Source organism: Oncorhynchus kisutch, linkage group LG7 (genome assembly GCF_002021735.2).
Source record: "Oncorhynchus kisutch isolate 150728-3 linkage group LG7, Okis_V2, whole genome shotgun sequence".
Classification (NCBI taxonomy): Eukaryota; Metazoa; Chordata; class Actinopteri; order Salmoniformes; family Salmonidae; genus Oncorhynchus; species Oncorhynchus kisutch.
The window spans coordinates 23,198,539-23,220,354 of NC_034180.2; the positions used below are offsets into that span (position 1 = coordinate 23,198,539).

At 40.3% G+C, this 21,816-nt stretch overlaps 1 protein-coding gene across 2 annotated transcripts; it reads left to right on the top strand.

Annotated features, from left to right (window-relative positions):
* The first annotated feature begins 549 nt into the window (after positions 1–549).
* LOC109894332 (sorting nexin-6-like) lies at positions 550–21,653 on the top strand. 2 transcript variants are annotated; one of them, XM_020487747.2, is made up of 14 exons: positions 550–630; positions 785–835; positions 8,798–8,902; positions 9,467–9,577; positions 9,879–10,000; positions 10,210–10,333; positions 17,627–17,722; positions 18,010–18,115; positions 18,989–19,064; positions 19,182–19,221; positions 19,434–19,520; positions 19,689–19,848; positions 20,213–20,298; positions 20,563–21,653. In XM_020487747.2, exons 1-14 carry the CDS (start codon positions 625–627, stop codon positions 20,614–20,616), a joined length of 1,224 nt encoding a protein of 407 aa, XP_020343336.1. In that variant the 5' UTR covers positions 550–624; the 3' UTR covers positions 20,617–21,653. The 2 variants fall into 2 exon arrangements, with proteins under 2 accessions (XP_020343336.1, XP_031684557.1); XM_031828697.1 differs by lacking the exons at positions 550–630; positions 785–835 and adding an exon at positions 886–1,827 and having other exon boundaries at positions 20,563–21,437.
* Positions 21,654–21,816: the final 163 nt, after the last annotated feature.

Sequence of the window (21,816 nt, forward strand, 5' to 3'; positions counted from 1 at the left end):
CATATTCTGCGGGGTGGTAGGTAGAGAGGCAGATCAGTAGCCAGAAGATTTATGTCTATTCAATTCTATTTTTACAAAATACAGTACAGTATATTAGGTCAATTGATATATATGAGCTATTGTAATGTACCACACTGACGAAAGACTACAATAAACCCTCTTAATACACCTGACGACCTGTTTGAATGGAGGAGAATTAGGGAAAAAGTAATGCAATTCAAATAATTATGGAAAGCCTTTTGCTGTTGATTCTTAATCAATGGGCTCATCTAGATCACATGATAGCTTACCTACAGATTCAGAGAATTAACCAAGGTCACAAATGGGTGGTTTGTGCTGCAAATGCAAATCTAACCCCCAAAGGACAAATAACCCACTTCGATGGATCTATCCATGAAGGGTATAGACAATGTTTAAACCTTTTTAATAGTTTTGTGAATGTGTTGGGATGAAATTGTGAGAGTAAAATATTTGGAAGAGCCTAGTAGTACTAGTGAAGTGACTACTCTTGGCCCCACTTGAAAGTTTGAATTGAAAGCTCCTCCACACTATTTACTGACTTTGGCTCCACCTTCTCAGATCCCACCGTCACAAGACTTCCTCACTATTCCACCCGCAGCAGCCATGATGGTAGGTGTTATACACAATTTACTCTAGCTAGCTAGCGCAACTTATTGTTTTATATGTGCAATCATCTGACACATTCATCAATAAACGATGATTTGCCCATTGAAAGTTAATGTGGCTAATGCATGTCCTGTGACGCCGTATTTTGTTTACCTAGCAAGAAGGGCTGGACGATGGTCCCGATTTCCTCTCCGAGGAGGACAGAGGAGTAAGTTTTTTTTCTTCTTTGATTTAAAATACAAATATTTATCTTATTTGTATTTTGATCTTAACAGTTCGATCAGCTATTTATATTATTTGTATTCTGCAGTAATTCCTTATTGCACGATTTGATCAGCTGTTAGACAAGTGAAAGCCGTGGCTAACAGACGTCAAATTTGTTGAATGGCTAGCTACTGTTAGCTAAGCTAGCCAGCTTGACCACATCGGGAGTCAGTTGACTTCCAACTAGCTGGCCAGTTAGCTGGCAACTGTTACAATCCATTAGCTAGCTAACTAACGTTAGTTACCGTTTGTTAACAATGAACATAAGCTTATTTTAACTGCTCACTGTATGAATAACTATATTGCCATTGCTAACTAGTAACAGACCCATATACCTATGCACATTTATTAGATTCCTGCTATTGTTTTGCAGGCTAGCCTGCTAGCTAATGCTAGGAAGTGCATAGCCCAATAATGTAAAGTTACTTACTCATACTTTGTTAGTGTCACACCTTATGTTATTTTCAAAGGTAGACCGGCTCTGACAGCTAAAAACTCCATCTAAACGTGAATCGATTATCAATTGCGATACGGTTCTAGAAACATAATGCTCTTTACTTTCATATCACATCAAACCCTTACCAAAAAATATTGCCGTTTTGAAAGTGCAGTCAACTGTGGTATTTTGGATGCAGTAATTGAAGTATAGTGCCGTTATACTGACTGCAATCTTTTTCATAATGGTATTTTCACACATGCAAAATCTACACTAACTGTGTACACTGTTTTAGCCGGCTTTATCACAGTTGCAGCCGACAGTATTTTTCAGCTACAACAAGTTTCTGGCGGCCTTCTTCCGTTTCACACAGGTGTTCGGAGCATGCAAAATAGCTAACTAGCAGAGGTGGTCGCCTGCTCCCGCTTGTCTTTCCTTAAACATGCGCTGTAACATGGAGATATGGCCGTGTGGGAACACTAATCCCAACCCTATTAAAGGTGTGTAGTAATTGAACTTTTCGTAATTTTTTTTATTATTATTAGTTCTTGCTGATATGAAAGATATGTTTCCAAAACCATACCGCAAGCGATACGTGTTCATGTTTAGAGCATGCCTCGGGGGCTCTTAACAAAAGTCCCCGGGAAGAAGATACCTTCATCCATAGGCACTAAAGGTAGTTAGCATCTATGAATTGGTTAGGGCGTGCACAGCTTCTGAGTTGGCTAGTAAGCCAATACATAGTCTGATTAATCAGGCTGTAATACACAATTAATTTGTATACAGCTCGACACTAATGCCTAGAAAATCATGTAAATGTTCCCTATAAGCCAGAATGTTGAATAAAATCACATTGAAACTTACCGGTTGTCTGTGCGGTTTGTCCTTCAGCTGCTCAAAAGTTAAGACGAATAAAGCATTGTGTACCTAACTCCTTAGAGAGCCGGTAGGTATATGGTTTGGTTTGGCACGGAGGTAAAGTTCGTTTTATTGGATATTCGGTTTTCTCTCGTCAATAGCTATTGATCCAAGCGTGCCATGACATGAATTTTTTTTGTTCTTAACCAGGGGAGGATGAAGAACAAGCGATACCTTTTTTTGTGTGAATTTGAGATTTTTCTTAAGATTGAAATCCAATTCATATACAGTGCCTTCGAAAAGTATTCAGACCCCTTGACTTTTTCCACATTTTGTTACGTTATAGGCTTATTCTAAAAATGTATTGAATTGTTTTTCCCCCTCATCAATCTACACACAATACCCCATAAATAAAAAAACAATAATAGTTTAAAAAACATGTTTTCACATTTATTACAAATGCAAAACTGAAATATCACATTTACATACAGTACCAGTCAAAAGTTTGAACACACCTACTCATTGAAGAGTTTTTCTTTATTTTTACTATTTTCTATATTGTAGAATAACAGTGAAGATATCAAAACTATGAAATAACACATGGAATCATGTAGTAACCAAAAAAGTGTTAAACAAATCAAAATAGATTTTTATTTGAGTTTCTTCAAAGTAGCCACCCTTTGCCTCTGACAGCTTTGCACACTCTTGGTATTCTCTCAACTAGCTTCATGAGGTAGTCACCTGGAATGCATTTCAATTACAAGGTGTGCCTTAATGCGTTTGAGCCAACCAGTTGTGTTGTAACAAGGTAAGTGTGGTATACAGAAGGTACTCCTATTTGGTAAATGACCAAGTCTATATGATGGCAAGAACAGCTCAAAAAAGCAAAGAGAAACGACAGTTCATCATTACTTTAAGACATGAAGGTCAGTCAATTCGGAAAATTTCAAGAACTTAAACATTTTCTTCAAGTACTGTTGTAAAAACGATTAAGCCCTATGATGAAACTGGCTTTCATGAGGACCGCCACAGGAAAGGAAGACCCAGAGTTACCTCTGCTGCAGAGGATAAGTTCATTATCATTCTGCAGCGATACGCCATCCCATCAAGGTTTGCGCTTAGTGGGACTAGCATTAGTTTCTCAACAGGACAATGACCCAAGACACCTCCAGGCTGTGTAAGGGCTATTTGACCAAGAAGGACAGTGATGGAGTGCTGCATCAGGTGACCTGGCCTCCACAATCACCTGACCTCAACCCAATTGAGATGGTTTGGGATGTGTTGGACCGCAGAGTAAAGGAAAAGCAGCCAACAAGTGCTCAGCATATGTGGGATCTCAAGCATTCCAGGTGAAGCTGGTTGAGAGAATGCCAAGAGTGTACAAAGCTGTCATCAAGCCAAAGGGTGGCTACTTTGAAGATTCTCAAATATAAATATATTTTCATTTAACATTTTTTGGTTACTACATGATTCTATGTGTTATTTTATAGTTTTGATGTCTTCACTATTATTCTACAATGTAAAAATAAAGAAAAACCCTTGAATGAGTAGGTGTGTCAACTTTTGACTGGTACTGGAAGTATTCAGACCCTTTACTCAGTACTTTGTTGAAGCACCTTTGGTAGCTATTTGTATTATTGGTATTCTGCAGTAATTCCTTATTGCATGATCTGATCAGCTGTTAGACAGGTGACATCCGTGGCTAACAACAGACGTCAAATTTGTTGAATAGCTAGCTACCGTTAGCTACAAATACAAAACTAAATACTCATTTACATAAGTATTCAGACCCTTTGCTCAGTACTTTGTTGAAGCACCTTTGGCAGCGATTTACAGCATCGAGTCTTCTTGGGTATGACGCTACAAGCTCGGCACACCTGTATTTGGGGAGTTTCTCCCATTCTTCTCTACAGATCCTCACAAGCTCTGTCATGTTGGATTGGGAGGGTTGCTGCACAGCTATTTTCAGGTCTCTCCATAGATGTTAGATCGGGTTCAAGTCCGGGCTCTGGCTGGGCCACTCAAGGACATCCAGAGACTTGTCCCGAAGCAACTCCTGTGTTGTCTTGGCTTTGTGCTTAGGGTTGTTACTCTGCTGGAAGGTGAACCTTCGCCCTAGTCTGAGAACCTGCTCCAGAGTGCTCAGGACCCCCTGTACTTTGCTCCGTTCATCTTTGCCTCGATCCTGACTAGTCTCCCAGTCCCTGCTGCTGAAAAACATCCACACAGCATGATGCTGCCACCACCATGCTTCACTGTAGGGATTGTGCCAGGTTTCTTCCAGACGTGACACTTGGCATTCTGGCCGAAGAGGGCAATCTTGGTTTCATCAGATCAGAGAATCTTGTTTTTCATGGCCTGAGAGTCTTTGTGTCTTTTGGCAAACTCCAAGCGGGCTGTCATGTGCCTTTTCCTGAGGAGTGGCTTCCGTCTGGCCACTGTACCATAAAGGCCTGATTGGTGGAGTGGTGCGGAGATGGTTGTCCTTCTGAAAGTGTCTCCCATCTCCACAGAGGAACTCTAGAGCTCTGTCAGAGTGACCATCAGTTTCTTGGTCACCTCCCTGACCAAGGCCCTTCTCCTCCGATTGCTCATTTTGGCCAGGCGGCCAGCTCTAGGAAGAGTCTTAGTGGTTCCAAACTTCTTTAATTTAAGAATGATGGAGGCCACTGTGTTTTTCGGGAACTTCAATGCTGCAAAAATGTTTTGGTACCCTTCCCCAGATCTGTGCCTCGACACAATCCTGTCTCGGACCTCTACGAACAATTCCTTTTACCTCATGGCTTGCTTTTTGCTCTGACATGCACTGTCAACTGTAGGACCTTATATAAACAGATGTGGGCCTTTCCAAATCATGTCCAATTAATTTAATTTACCACAGGTGGACTCTAATCAAGTTGTAGAAACATCTCAAGGATCAATGGAAACAGGACACCTGCACTCAATTCCCAGTCTCACAGCAAAGGGTCTGATACTTGTGTAAATAAGCTATTTCTGTTTTTAATACATTTGCTAAAATTCCTAAACTGTTTTCACTTTGTCATTATAGGGTATTCTGTGTAGATTGCTGAGGAAAATAGCATATTTAAGCAATTTTAGAATAAGGCTTTAACTTAACAAAATGTGGAAAAAGTCAAGGGGTCTGTCTTGGAGTCAACAAATCATTAAGAACACCTTATTCATATGGAAGAACAGCCTCAAGTTGTCAGGGCATTGACTCTACAAGGTGTCAAAAGTGTTAAACAGGGATGCTGGCCCATGTTGACTCCAGTGCTTTCCACAGTTGTTAAGTTGGCTGGATGACCTTTGAGTGGTGGTCCATTCTTGATACACACAGGAATCTGTTGAGTGTGAGAAACCCAGCAGCGTTGCAGTTCTTGACACAAACCAGTGCATCTGGGACCTACCACCATAACCCGTTCAAAGGCACTTACATATTTTCTTGCCCATTCACCCTCTAAATGGCACACATACACAATCCATGTCTCAATTGTCTCAACGCTTAAAAATCCTTCTTTAACCTGTGTCCTCCCCTTCATCTACACTGATTTGAAGTGGATTTAACAAGTGACATCAATAAGGGATCATAGCTTTCACCTGGATTCGCCTGGTCAGTCTATGTCATGGAAAGAGCAGGTGTTCATAATGTTTTCTACACTCGGTGCATATTTATATTGTCATGGCTTGCTTGGTTCAATAGCTATTGACGAGAGGAGACCGAATATCCAATATAAATTTGCATTTCCATCTAAAAAGATGTATGATCTCCAACATGTTAAGTTCATAGGAGGATGTCAAATGAAAGTCAAGAGACTATATTTTTGAGATATTAAGGCATATATAAATCTGTAAACCATTTTCCATCCTAAAAATTAGGAATAAGCAAAGGCTTTGATTTCTGGTCAAACAGATCGGAAACGGTCTTAGAAAACGTCTAACAGAAAGTCTTAAACGATATTAAAAACACAATCATGTTAAAGTTAAGACCCCTGCCTACTAATATGAACACTTGTATTTCGTTTTGGAGAATTACTTTTCTTAATGTACACTACCGTTCAATAGTTTGGGGTCACTTAGAAATGTCCTTGTTTTTGAAAGAAAAGTAAAACACAGTGAAGAGGTGACTCCGGGTTGCTGGCCTTCTAGGCAGAGTTCCTCTGTCCAGTGTCTATGTTATTTTGCCCATCTTAATCTTTTCTTTTTATTGGCCAGTCTGAGATACGGCTTTTTCTTTGCAACTCTGCCTAGAAGGCCAGCATCCCGGAGTCGCCTCTTCACTGTTGACGTTGAGACTGGTGTTTTGCGGGTACTATTTAATGAAGCTGCAAGTTGAGTACTTGTGAGGCATCTGTTTCTCAAACTAGACACTCTAATGTACTTGTCCTCTTGCTCAGTTGTGCACCGGGACCTCCCACTCCTCTTTCTATTCTGGTTAGGGCCAGTTTGCGCTGTTCTGTGAAGGGAGTAGTACCCAGCGTTGTATGAGATCTTCAGCAATTTCTTGCATGGAATAGCCTTCATTTATCAGAACAAGAATAGACTGACTAGGTTCAGAAGAAAGTTCTTTGTTCCTGGCCATTTTGAGCATGTAATCGAACCCACAAATGCTGATTCTCCAGATACTCAACTTTTCTAAAGAAGGCCAGTTTTATTGCTTCTTTAACCAGGACAACAGTTTTCAGCTGTGCTAACATAATTGCAAACGGGTTTTCTAATGATCAATTCTCTTTTAAAATGATAAACTTGGTTTAGCTAACACAATGTGCCATTAGAACACAGGAGTGATGGTTGCTGATAATGGGCCTCTGTCCGCCTATGAAGATATTCCGTGAAAAAATCTGCCGTTTCCAGCTACAAGTCATTTACAACATTAACAATGTCTACACTGTATTTCTGATCAATTTGATGTTGTGCTTTTCTTTCAAAAACAAGGACATTTCTAAGCGACCCCAAACCTTTGAACAGTAGTGTAAGAAAAATTGCCTTCTACTTTGTAATTCCGTTACCAAAACCCACATCTTTAAGATATTTATTCATTTCTCTTCCTCATGAGGGAGGATAATGAAAGTTCACAGAAATAACAATTCAAGTTAGATCTACCAATTTAGTGTTTTTACTGATGTCACGTTTGATCATGAATTATTAAGTGATTTAAACAGAACGGAATTGCTGCAATTGAATTGGCTACAATGGAAAAATCATAGTAGTTACAAACCACAGTTAGGTGAACTGCTGCTGTCCTCCCTTCCACTGGCATCCTGTTATGTTCAGCTCAAGTTTTTTTTTTCATCCTCTTTCCGTAATCTGGTGGTCAAATAAGGACAGTGAAAACATTCTGGACAACCCCTCCCTCTCTCGTTAATGTCACCTCTCCCTGCTCCAACTGCACCTACCACCAACCCTCTTTCCATCTACTGTAACAGGTATCCTGACCCACTGAGCACCGACCAACACCGTACGTCCATGGATTATTATTTCAGATTTGGTCTGATCTGGACCAACCAAATATGGTCTTGTTTAGAGGCGGAGCTCATTACAATAATAGTCCATGTGTAGAATAATACCAAAATATGCATAAGAAAGATATTGCATATTTCTACCTTTTTACAGTGCATTTGGAAAGTATTCAGATCCCTTGATCTTTTTCACATTTAGTTACGTTACAGCCTTATTCTGAAATGGATTCAATCGTTTTTTTACCTCACCAGTCTACACACGATACCCCATAATGACAAAGCAAAAACAGGTTTTTGAAATATCACATTTACATAAGTATTCAGACCATTTACTCAGTACTTTGTAAAAGCACCTTTGACAGCGATTACAGCCTCGAGTCTTCTTGGGTATGAGCTTGGCACACCTGTATTTGGGGAGCTTCTCCAATTCTTCTCTGCAGATCGTCTCAAGCTCTGTCAGGTTGGATGAGGAGCATTGCTGCACAGCTATGTTCAGGTCTCTCCAGAGATATTAAATCGGGTTCAAGTCTGGGCTCTGGCTGGGCCACTTAAGGAAATTGAGACTTGTCCCGAAGCCACTCCTGCGTTGTTTTGGCTGTGTGCTTAGGGTCGTTGTCCTGTTGGAAGGTGAACCTTCGCCCCGCTCTGGAGCAGGTTTTCATCAAGGATCTTTCCCTCTGTAATCTTGACCTTGACTAGTCTCCCAGTCCCTGCCTCTGAAAAACATCTCCACAGCATGATGCTGCCACCACCATGCTTCACTATAGGGATGGTATTGGCCAGGTGATGAGCGTTGCCTGGTTTCATTTGGCATTCTGAACCATATACCTACCGGCTCTCTCTAAAGTTGTGTAAACAATACTTTCCTGTGGATATTCTGTCTAAAATTTTGAGCAGCAATCTACACACAAGGCGCACAGACAACCGGTAGAGTAAGTTTATATAACATTTAATTTAACATTCTGGCTTGTAAATCATGTAAATATTCATTTTCAGGCATTCGTGTCAGGCTGTATATACCAAATAATTTTGTTTTACAGCCTGATTAATCAGACTAGCCAAGATGTTATTTGACAGAGCCAGCTATTGGGGAATGGTGATTTTCTAATTTTCTCATCACTAAATACAATACAATATCCGTTACAATATTTTGCAGCCTAGGGCAGTCAATGTTGACCTCCAAACTGATGCAACACTTCAAGTGGACATTTCTGATGCGTTGAGTGAGCGGGACAAGGTTAAGTTTACTGTCCATACTAAGGTAAGAGAGTTTAGCTACCTGTCTATTTATTCCTGTTTGCCCTGGCACTTGGCAAATGAAAGGCCAATCATGTGCATTTTTATGGCTGTATGAATCAAGACTCATGTCACATGACTTGCAATTATGTTCCTCCTCAGCAGTCATCTTATCTCCACATTCATGTTGTCTTCTGAAAATAAGTGTGCGTGTATTGCAAAATCAGCTTTGTTGATTTCATGGAACGCAAATGAAGATCTAAGGTTAAGAAACTGCATGATGGCACTCCACTCCACTTCATTTTCTATGCAGAGAGAATTCCAATAGTCATTCATTTCCTGTCACTGTCAAAGTGTAACCTCATGTCATGGGTTTATTTGTTTTTACGGCTGCTTTTATAATGTTTCAAGGACTCTTGTGAAGGAAGGAATTCATTTATGATTCAAAGGGTTTTAGTCACTGTCTTTAGATGATCATTGTGATCATCAATGTGTCCAGATCATCTGAGTTTTTCCCCTTTAAAAAAAAAAAGAAATGCTCTATTCTGTTCTATGACTGACGTCTGATTCGTCTGATTTTACCTTCCAGAGCACTCTTCCTAACTTCAAGCAGAATGAGTTTTCAGTGGTGAGGCAGCATGAGGAGTTCATCTGGCTCCATGACTCTTTCGTGGAGAATGAGGAGTATGCAGGCTACATTGTAAGTACTGAGACCCATCCAGGGTACTCTGCCCCCCCCCCCCCCAAATGGCACCCTATTACCTATATAGTGCACTACTTTTGACAAGTTGTGCACTATATGGGAATAGGGTGCGATTTGGGAGATGACTGTTTTGGCTTTTAGGATTGGCTTATAAACTTCAGGGTTTTAGGAAACAACAAAATTATTCATTGTCAATTCCCTTTCTCATTAAAACTGTCTGGTGTCATGGAGTAATGAACTTAGCTTGATGTTCATTTCCAAGAAACCGCTGATTTAACTGTGATTTGTTGAATTGTAGATTCCCCCTGCCCCACCAAGACCTGACTTCGATGCCTCCAGAGAGAAGTTACAGAAACTGGGGGAAGGTGAAGGTTCCATGACCAAGGAAGAGTTCACCAAAATGAAACAGGAACTTGAAGCGTGAGTTCATGTTCATTAGGTCACATAAAACAAAAAGTTAGGATAGTACAACCTCATTTCATGCTCTCTGTTTTATAACCTTCCGTGCCTACTTGACACGACCCATGTTGCTCGTACATTGCTTTTGTGTTTCAGTATAGTGGTTTGGTTGGGATACTTGGATGCACTGAATGCCATTGGTTCATACCTTGGCTATATCTGTGTTTCAGCGAATACTTGGCTATCTTCAAGAAGACCGTGGCGATGCATGAAGTGTTTCTTTGCCGTGTGGCTGCCCATCCTGTCTTAAGGAAAGACATGAACTTCCATGTCTTTTTAGAGTACAACCAAGACGTAAGTGGGGTTGAGATTACCAATTTAGGATTTAGATTTTCAGTCAGGTCCAAAAGTAGTGTCTCCCTTGATAAAGATGAGTCAAAAAGACTGTTTAAAATAAATAATACAAATACTGAGCTATATTGTATGCTCCAATGTTTTTGAAATTACGTTATTTTAAACTAATACAAATCAAATTAAATTGTATTTGTCACATGAGCCGAATACCTTAATGTGAAATGCTTACTTACAAGCCCTTAACTCAAGAAATCGTTCAGAAAATATTTACTTAATAAATAAGGTACATTTTTAAAATATAAAGTAACACAATAAAATAACAATAACGAGGCTATATACAGGGGGTACCAGTACCGAGTCAATGTGCTGGGGTAAGGTGACTATGCATAGATAATAAACAGCACGTAGCAGCAGTGTAAAACCAGGGGTGGGGGGGTGTCAATGTAAATAGTTAATTGTTCAGCAGTCTTAGCTTAACAGAAGCTGTTAAGGAGCCTTTTGGAGCTTGGAGCTTCAGTACCGCTTACCATGCAGTAGCAGAGAGAACTATGACTTGGGTGACTGGACAATTTTTCTGGCCTTCCTCTGACACCGCCTAGTATATAGGTCTTGGATGGCAGGAAGCTTGGCCCCAGTGATGTACTGGGCCGTACGCCCAACCATGTGTAGCGCCTTACGGTCGGATGCCGAGCAGTTGCCATACCAGGTGGTGATGCAACTGGTCAGGATGCTCTCGATGGTGCAGATGTAGAACTTTTGAAGGATCTGGGGACCTATGCCAAATCTTTTCAGTCTCCTGAGGGGGAAATGGTGTTGCCGTGCCCACTTCACGACTGTCTTGGTGTGTTTGGACCGTGATAGTTTGTTGGTGATGTGGACACCAAGGAACTTGAAGCTCCGGACCCGCTCCACTACAGCCTTGTCGATGTTAATGGGGGCCTGTTCAGCCCTCCTTTTCCTGTAGTCCACAATCAGCTCCTTTGTCTTGCTCACCACACTGTCAGGTGTCTGACCTCCCTATAGTCTTATCGTTGTCGGTGATTGTTGTGTGGTGAGCTTTTGTGTTGTCAGCAGACTTACTGTTGGTGTTGGAGTCGTGCTTGGCCACGCAGTCGAGTTTGAACAGGATGGGACTAAGCACGCACCCCTAAGGAGCCCCAGTGTTGAGGATCAGTGTGGCAGATGTGTTGTTGCCTACCCTTACCACCTGGGGGCAGCCCGTCAGGAAGTCCAGGGTCCAGTTTCAGAGGAAGGTGTTTTGTCCCAGGATCCTTAGCTTAGTGATTAACTTTGTGGGCACTATGGTGTTGAATGTTGAGCTGTAGTCAATAAAAGCATTCTCACATACAGTACCAGTCTAAAGTTTGGACACATCTACTCATTCAAGTTTTTTTCCCTACATTGTAGAATAATAGATAAATAACACATGGAATCATGTAGTAACAAAAAAAGTAACAAAAAAAGTGTTAAACAAATCAAAATATATTTTATATTTGAGATTCTTCAAAGCAGGCACCCTTTGCCTTGATGACAGCTTTGCACACTTGGCATTCTCTCAACCAGCTTCACCTGGAATGCTTTTCCAATCGTCTTGAAGGAGTTTCGATGTCTTCACTATTATTCTACAATGTAAAAAAATAAAGAAAACCCTAGAATGAGTAGGCATGTCCAAACTTTTGACTGGTACTGTAGGTGTTCCTTTTGTCCAGGTGGGAAAGGGCAGTGTGGAGTGCGATTGAGATTGCGTCATCTATGGATCTGTTGGGGTAGTATGTGAGTGGGTCTAGAGTTTCCTGGATGAGGGTGTTGATGACTAGCCTTTCAAAGCACTTCATGGCTACCAATGTGAGTGCTACGGGGCGGTTACCTTCACTTTCTTGGGCACAGTGACTATGGTGGTCTGCTTAAAACATGTAGGTATTACAGACTCGGTCAGGGAGAGGTTGAAAATGTCAGTGAAGACACTTGCCAGTTGGTCTGCGCATGCTCAGAGTACACATCCTAGTAATCCGTCTGGCCCCGCGGCCTTGTGAATGTTTACCTGTTTTAAAGGTCTTGCTCACATCGGAGAGCGTGATCACACAGTAGTCTGGAACAGCTGGTGCTCATGCATGCTTCAGTGTTGCTTGCCTCGACGCGAACATAAAAGGCATTTAGCTCATCTGGTAGGCTCGTGGCTGGGTTTCCCTTTCTAGTCCATAATCGTTTGCCAGCCCTGTCACATCTGACAAGCATCAGAGCCGGTGTAATATGATTCAATCTTAGTCCTGTATTGACGCTTTGCCTGTTTGAGGGCATAGCAGGATTTCTTAAAAGCGTCCGGATTAGTGTTCCGCTGCTTGAAAGCGGCAGCTTTAGACTTTAGCTAGGTGCGGATGTTGCCTGTAATCCATGGCTTCTGGTTTGGATATGTACGCACGGTCACTGTGGGGACGACGTCGTCGATGCACTTATTGATGAAGCTGGTGATTGAGGTGGTATACTCCTCAATGCCTTAGGATGAATCCCAGAACTTATTCCAGTCTGTGCTTGCAAAACAGTCCTGTAGTGTAGCATCCGCGTCACCTGACCACTTCTGTATTGAGCGGGTCACTGGTACTTCCTGCTTTAGTTTTAGTTTTTGCTTGTAAGCATGAATCAGGAGAATAGAATTATGGTCAGATTTGCCAAATGGAGGGTGAGTGAGAGCTTTGTATACGTTTCTGTGTGTGGAGTAAAGGTGGTCTAGAGTTTTTTTTTTCTCTGATTGCACATGTGACATGCTGGTAGAAATGAGGTAGAATGGATTAAAGTTTACCTGCATTGAAGTCCCCGGCCACTAGGAGCGCCGCTTCTGGATGAGCATTTTCTTGATTGCTTATAGCCTTATACAGCTCATTGAGTTTGGTCTCAGTGCCAGCATCGGTTTGGTGTAAAAGGGATGGCTACAAATAATATAGGTGAAAACTCTCTTGGTAGATAGTGTGGTCTACAGTTTATCATGAGGTACACTACCTCAGGCGTGCAATACCTTGAGACTTCTTTAATATTAGACATCACGCACCAGGTGTTATTGACAAATGGACACACACCTCCATCCCTTATCTTACCAGACTTAGCTGTTCTGTCCTGCTGATGCACGGAAAACCCAGCCAGCTCTATATTATCAGTGTCGTCATTCATCCACGACTTGGTGAAACATATTACAGTTTTTAATGTCCCGTTGGTAGGATGATTTCGAACGGAGATCCTCCAGTTTATTTTCCAGTGATTGCACGCTGGTAGATAGAACGGATGGTAGAGGCGGGTTGCCCACTCACCGACGATTTCTCACAAGGCACCACAATCTCCACCACCTGTATTTCCGTCTTTTCTTCACGCGAGTGACAGGGATTTGGGCCAGGTCTCGGAGAAGCAGTATATCCTTCTCGTCTGACTTATTAAATAAAAAATCTTTGTCCAGTTCGAGGTGCGTCATCAATGTTCTGATATCCAGAAGCTCTTTTCGGTCATAAGAGACGGTAGCAGCAACATCAATACTCTGGCACCCTCCCCTTGCGAGGATAACTGCACTGAGCCTTTTTCTGACATGTTTGATGTGATTGGAGAACACATTGGAAGGGATCTTAGATCATTCCTCCATACAGATCCTTGATATTTTATCTGTGCTTATGGACTGCGCTCTGCAATTTAAACCACCGGTTTTGAAAGGGATTCAAGTCCGGAGACTGAGATGGCCATTGCAAAATGTTGATTTTGTGGTCAATTAACCATTTCTTTGTGGTTTTGATGTGTGCATTGATTGGTTCTCTCAAGTGTTTATTTGGTTGAGATCTCTGGTTGTTTGTATTTGAAAATCCAACAGTTAAAATGGAAGGGGGTGGCATTTGGGGGCTGTGTGTTGCTGAGTGTGTGGGTGTTTAAGTGGGAAAGACACAGAGGAGAACCAAACAGTAAAAGCATGTACAATGAACAAAAATGGAAACACAACATGTAAAGCGTTGGTCCCATGTTTCATGAACTGAAATAAAAGATCCCAGAAATGTGCCATGCTCACAAAAAGCTTATTTCTCCAAAAAAATAAAACACAAATTTGTTTACATCCCTGTTAGTAAGCATTTATCCTTTGCCAAGATAATCCATTCACCTGACAGGTGTGGCATGATTAACAAGCTGATTAAACAGCATGGTCATTACACAGGTGCACCTTGTGCTAGAGACAATAAAATGTGTAGTTTTGTCACACAACACCATGCACAGATGTTTCAATGTCCACCAGAGCTGTTGCCAGAGAATTGAATGTTAATTTCTTTACCATACGCCGCCATCAACATTGTTTTAGAGATTTTGGCGGTACATCCAACCGGCCTCACAGCCGCAGACCACATATATGTTGTCATATGGGCGAGCGGTTTGTGAACACCAAACCCACCACCGGTGGGCGTGGCCCAAGAGCTCTATTTTCAATTCATCCAACAAATGTAAAATGCCTGGAGTTTTCTAAACAGCATTGGCACTTGGATTAAAACTGGTGCTATGATCAGATGACATGAAAATAGAGCTCTATGGCCATGCACACCAGGGGTGGGTTTGGTGTCGAAAGAAGGATGCATATGTGGAAAAGAACCCCATACCAACTGCACAATATGGTGGTGGATCTTTTAGTTTATGGGGCTATTTTGCTTCCACTGGTCATGGAGCGCTTTTTAAGGTCAACGACATCATCATTAATTCAAATCCAATTTTATTGGTCGCATACACATATTTAGCGGATGGTATTGCGGGTGTAGCGAAATGCTTCTGTTCCTAGCTCCAACAGTGCAGTAGTATCTTAACAGTTCACAACAATGCACACATCTAAAAGTAAAATAATGGAATTTATAAATATTAGGACGGGCAATGTCGGAGTGGCATTGACTAAAATATAGTAGAATAGAATACAGTATATACAGTTGAAGTCGTAAGTTTACATACACTTAGGTTGGAGTCATTAAAACAATTTTTTTTCAACCACTCCACAAATGTCTTGTTAACTAACTATAGTTTTGGCAAGTCGGTTAGGACATCTATTTTGTGCATGACACAAGTAATTTTTCCAACAACTTGTTACAGACAGAACATTTCACTTATAATTTACTGTATCACAGTTCCAGTGGGTCAGATTACATACACTAAGTTGACTGTGCATTTAAACAGATTGGAAAATTCCAGAAAAATATGTAATGGCTTTAGAAGCTTCTGATTGGGTAATTGACATAATTTGAGTCAATTGAAGGTGTACCTGTGGATGTATTTCAAGGCTTACCTTTAAACTCTGTTTCTTTGCTTGACATCATGGGAAAATCAAAAGAAACCAGAAAAGACCTCAGAAAAACAATTGTAGACCTCCACAAGTCTGGTTCATCCTTGGGAGCAATTTCCAAACACCTGAAGGTACCACGTTCATCTGTACAAACACCATGGGACCACGCAGCTGTCATACCGCTCAGGAAGGAGATACGTTCTGTCTCCTAGAGATGAACATGCTTGGTTGCGAAAAGTACAAATCAATCCCAGAACAACAGCAAAGGACCTTGTGAAGATGCTGGAGGAAACGGGTACAAAAAGTATCTATATCCACAGTAAAACGAGTCCTATATCGACATAACCTGAAAGGCCGCTCAGCAAGGAAAAAGCCACTGCTCCAAAACCACCATAAAAAAGACAGACTTCGGTTTGCAACTGCACATGGGGACAAAGATTGCACTTTTTGGAGAAATGTCCTCTAGTCTGATGAAACAAAAATAGAACTGTTTGGCCATAATGACCATTGTTATGTTTGGAGGAAAAAGGGGGATGCTTGCAAGCTGAAGAACACCATCCCAACTGTGAAACACGGGGGTGGCAGCATCATGTTGTGGGGGTGCTTTGCTGCAGGAGGACTGGTGCACTTCACAAAATAGATGGCATCATGAAGACGGAGAATTATGTGGATATATTGAAGCAACATCTCAAGACATCAGTCAGAAACGTCGCAAATGGGTCTTCCAAATGGACAATGACCCAAGCATACTTCTAAAGTTGTGGCAACATGGCTTAAGGACAACGAAGTAAAGGTATTGGAGTGGCCATCACAAAGCCATGACCTCAATCCCATAGAAAATTTGTGGCAGAACTGAAAAAGCGTGTGCGAGCAAGGAAGCCTACAAACCTGACTCCGTTACACCAGCTCTGTCAGGAGGAATGGGCCAAAATTCACCCAACTTATTGTGGGAAGCTTGTGGAAGGCTACCTGAAATGTTTGACCCAAGTTCAACAATTTAAAGGCAATGCTACCAAATACTAATTGAGTATATGTAAACTTCTGACCCACTGGAAATGTGATGAAAGAAAAGGTGAAATAAATCTCTCTACTATTATTCTGACATTTCACATTCTTAAAATAAAGTGGTGATCCTAACTAACCTAAGACAGGGAATTTTTACTAGTATTAAATGTCAGAATTGTGAAACTGAGTTTAAATGTATTTGGCTAAGGTGTATGTAAACTTCCGACTTCAACTGTACATAAGAGATGAGTAAAGCAGTATGTAAACATTATTAAAGTGACTAGTGTTCTATTATTAAAGTGACCAGTGATTCCATGTCTATGTATATAGGGAAGCAGGACTCTAAGATGCAGGGTTGAGCAACCGGGTGGTAGCCGGCTAGTGATGGCTATTTAACAGTCTGATGGCCTTGAAGATAGAAGCCGTTTGGAGAACACCCAGTACCAGGACATTTTAGCCAAAAATCTGTCTGTCTCTGCTAGTAGGCAGAAAATGGATCTTCCCGCAAGCCAATAACCCCAAACACACAGCAAAATTCACAAATCAACATTTTGCAATGGGTATCTGTCTCTGGACTTGAATCCCATTGAAAACAGTGGTTTGAACTGAGGAGGGCAGTCCATACGCTCAGTAGAAGGATATCAAGGATCTGGAAAGATTCTGTATGGAGGAATGGTCTAAGTTACCTCCCAATGTACTCTAATCTTACAACATTTTAGAAAAAGGCTCAGTGCCGTTATCCATGCAAGGGATTTAATACAGTCTTTTTTACTAATCTTTATGAAGGGTGCCAATCATTTTTAACCTGACTGTATTTTGGTGACGATTGTAGCTGTGGAAATGTTATTAGACAAGCTCTCTCTCTCTCTCTCTCTCTCTCTTGTTTCTTTTAACTTTAGATAACTCAAAAGGCTAGTCGAATGTGCCTGAAAACATATTCCATTTCCTTACCTTGTCTTAGTTTTATCATTGTCAGTTTGTCCTTATTTGACCTCTTTTGTTCACAGCTGAGTGTCCGAGGCAAAAACAAGCGGGAGAAGATGGAAGATTTCTTCAAGAATGTGGTGAAGTCAGCAGACGGCGTGTTAGTGGCAGGGGTGAAGGTGAGTTGGGTTTGCTTTTCTGTGTAAACCATTCCTTCACTCTTTTCTATGTAAATCCATTCAGCCAAGTAAATGGGGATTGAACTTGCTTTGAGTTTTATATTTGAATGAAATCACAAAATAATTATTTTGCGACTTACGCATTGGTTGAAAAACATTGTTTAGCATCATGAATGGTGCTCACATTTTGTATAAATGCAGTTGTCAAAATCTGTATCTTCAGATTTGTATTTAGTCTTTAACAGTTAGTATGTGTATAAAGTTTGACATTGTCTTTTGGATTTCAGGATGTAGATGATTTCTTTGAGCATGAGAAGACATTCCTTTTAGAGTACCATAATCGTGTCAAAGATGCCTCCTCCAAATCTGATAGAATGATCAGGTCTCACAAAAGTAAGTCTCCTCACTGTCTCATAATCTTCACGTGCTAGGTAAGCTTTCTGCTGTATAAATGGATATTAATCAGTTATTGAGAATGAGATTGATTTGAGTAATTCCAATTTAATGTATTGAAATGACGTTTTTGCTGTGAACTGTTGGTGAGTCACTTTGGTATCACGTTTTAATGTTTGTGGAAATCAGCCTGTTTGTGCTTGTGGTGTGCGTTGTATTTTAAGTCTATTTTCTGTTTCATATTAATTCGCTGACAAATATGGAAATGGGTAAGTTGTTTGGTTATTTGTAGTTGGGTCAGTCGGTCTTAAAATGTTGGGGATGACAGCCGACTCAATTCTAAACTTTGTCATGTTCCTAAAAAATGTTTTGGCTGAGCACAATAACTTGTAAATTACCTGGTTTTTTCGTAGCCATATTCAAAAATGTTATATCTTAATAGGTAAGAGCCATGAGGTTCCCTTTTAGTCTTTTGAAAAAAAAATGTTCTGCCAGTTTTTTCACACCTAAATCCTAATTTGACAGCTTCAGGAAACAAATTCCCCTCAGAAATCTAGTCCTCTGTCATTCCCAAGAATCAGACAATACATCTGTCATGTCCGCAGCTTTGTGTAGGAACTACTATGTCTGTATGTAACCTAATTTCCACAGCATTAAAAAATGATACTGTGTTTGAAAAGTGACTCCTGCGTATTTGAAATTGTCTTGCTGCAGATGTTTTATCATTGTAGGTTATTTTCTGAAAGATGTTTGCTTGCATTTTTATTGATATATTTTGTACATGATTGACCGACCATCTGTGTGTGTGTGAGTATGGGGGTTGAGCTGTTATTTGAAATGTAATGTGATCTAATGCGAGTTCCTCTGTTGAAGATGCTGCAGATGATATCAATAGAATCGCCTCCACACTGTACACTTTAGGAACCCAGGACTCCACAGATGTGTGCAAGTATGCAAAGAGTTTCCCCTTTTCTCTCCATACATTGTCTGCTGCCAACAATCTACAATAACTCAAAAATATAATCTAGAAACTATAGTAACTCAAATGCAACTTACTGTTTTCCAGATTTTTCTTGAAAGTCTCTGAGCTGTTTGAGAAAACACGGGTACGAGGATTTCTCTTTAATATTGTATTCTATGTATGACGCAATTTTGTCAATTTGTTGTGTACCAGCTATGAACACCGAAGCATAGGCTATGATCAATAACTATATACATTATAGCCAAAAACTAGACCTGTGGTGACCGGTGGTGATTGGTCACAATGTAGATCTTGTCTAAAGTTCACAAGTTTCTGCTGCTGTCCCTTCCTCTACAGAAAATAGAGGCTCGAGTGGCTGCAGATGAGGACCTGAAACTTGCCGACTTACTGAAGTATTATCTCAGGGAGTCACAAGCTGCTAAGGTACCTAACATGACCCTGCTTTTCTTAATCATCAATCAATTATGATTAGATACCCTGGTCAGTTTTCAGATACCCTGGTCAGTTATCAGGGGTATTCTCTGACCATTTTCATCAGACAGTGTTGTAGTGTTAGTATTAATGTGCTCTATGGAATCTGCTGTTCTTCAGGATCTATTGTATAGACGAGGGAGGGCCCTGGTAGATTACGAGAATGCAAACAAAGCTCTGGACAAAGCCAGGGCAAAGAACAAAGATGTGCTTCAGGCAGAGACCAGCCAGCAGGTGTGCTGTCAGAAGTTTGAGAAAATCTCAGAGTCCGCAAAGCAAGGTACTTTATCCACTTTCTTTATATATTTATTTATTTATTTAATTTTTAATTTTTATTATTGCTTGAGAAATTGCTCTTTGTTAAGAAGCTATTTTTGTTTCTTTTTGACCATTTTTAATTTTTAAACCGTCACGGTAAGGTACTTAATTGCTACCCAGAAATGATTTGATATTGAGATAAAAACCACTGCATTGGACCTTTTTTTTTGCCGTATTAATAATTCAAGGCATTTCATACTTTTCCAAAAAGTATCCCTCCCTGTTGAAAATTATATCAGACTCCCAAGTTTTGCATGTAAGAGAAGCTTAACCAGATTAGGGATGTAGAGGGGTGAACCTGATAATGTTCTGCAATTCCGGAATAGAGCTTATAGACTTCAAGACGAGACGAGTAGCAGCCTTCAGAAAGAACTTGGTGGAACTTGCCGAACTGGAACTCAAACATGCTAAGGTCATTTTTTATTATACATGGTTGTCTATTAGCGATTCTATCAAGTCTGTATCACAACCGGCCGTGATTGGGAGTCCCATAGGGTGGCGCACAATTGGCCCAGTATCTTCCGGGTTTGGCCGGTGTAGGCCGTCATTTTAAATAAGAATTTGTTTTTAACTGACTTGCCTAGTTACTTTTTTTTTTAAATAAAATAATTAAGACTTTCAAAACTGATTTTTCACCAGGTTTAGGCTAATCCTCTTTCTCGCTACTTCTCCACAGGGTAATTTACAATTATTGCAAAGCTGTGTCGGGGTCCTCAAAGGAGACACTTAGGTCTTTACTGAAGGTTCACTGTACAGAGCTTTCCCCGCTTTGGTCTGGTCTTCACTGAGAAGATGGAAGAGAGAGCATATCTGGGGTCCGTTTGTTTTCAGGATGTCTGTTCGTAGTCATCACCAGAGACACCGAACTCCACCCACAACCCCCCCTAAAACGTGAGGAAGCCGCAGTGGAATACCTGCAATATCCACACAGCACAAGAACCTACAACTTTGTTAAATCACTTTTTCATTGTTAACAGCAATCATAATTTTCCATGGGAATCTTCTCCCAATCTATATCACGTCATGTCTGTCCAGATTGATAATTTGTTATTATTTTGCTTAGTGTAATCTTTGAGGCCAATAGTTTCAGTAAAACTTTTTTCTGTGATGCTGCTCAGTTACTTTTTCCATTCTTACTATTATTGAAGTGTATTGTCACTAAAAGCCTTGTACATGTTGTATTTGTTCTCACTGTACTGCTAATGATTGTTTAAATTTGTACTAATACTTTTGTTTTTCAGTCATTTCATAGTTATGTTCTATGTTCTTTTTTCCATTACAGACAAGTAATGCTTCAGTATGTTTGCCTTAATGTAGAGTAAGCCTATCAAGTATTGTTAAAAAATAAAAAATAAAAATAAAAAATTGATACGTTTTTTGTTTTTCCCCAGGTTTTTTTTAAGTGCACTGTATATGAATGTTTTTTTCCTTCTGTGACCAAAGCTTCCATTTATTTAGATGGAGAAATGCTGAAACAAATGGTTGTATTGATAATGATGATTAAAATGATTACGAAAATATGAATAATAAATGATACTGTTTACCTTAGAACCGTCCTGAACATATTTCATTAAATGTTTTGACTAGGCTATTTGTTGTCCATCTATCTAGTTGTAAACATTTTTAATTTTGTATCTTTTATGACTCCGAGAAACTTGGAAGAAAAGCCAGGGGAAGCAAATGGAAAAGTACCTTCAATATCATATTAAACTCCATTTCGACTGTTCATATTAAGGTTGAATAAAAAGATGATTGCCACTTTTTAAACTGCTTGTACTAGGTTGTTTCTTTCATCTTGAATGTGTGGATTATGTTGTGTAGATCAGTGTGGGGGGAATCTACATTTCATAAATGGAAGGGGGTGAATACTTACACAAGCCTCTATTTGAGCAATCCCCTTTTCTAAAATCTACAGTTGCCTGCTAGTTTT

Bases quoted from the DNA above. Each gene is read 5' to 3' on its own strand.
- LOC109894332 (XM_020487747.2), top strand. The intron at 18,116-18,988 runs GTAAGTCTCCTC...CCTCTGTTGAAG, and splicing joins AATGATCAGGTCTCACAAAA to ATGCTGCAGATGATATCAAT. The intron at 19,065-19,181 runs GTATGCAAAGAG...ACTGTTTTCCAG, and splicing joins GACTCCACAGATGTGTGCAA to ATTTTTCTTGAAAGTCTCTG.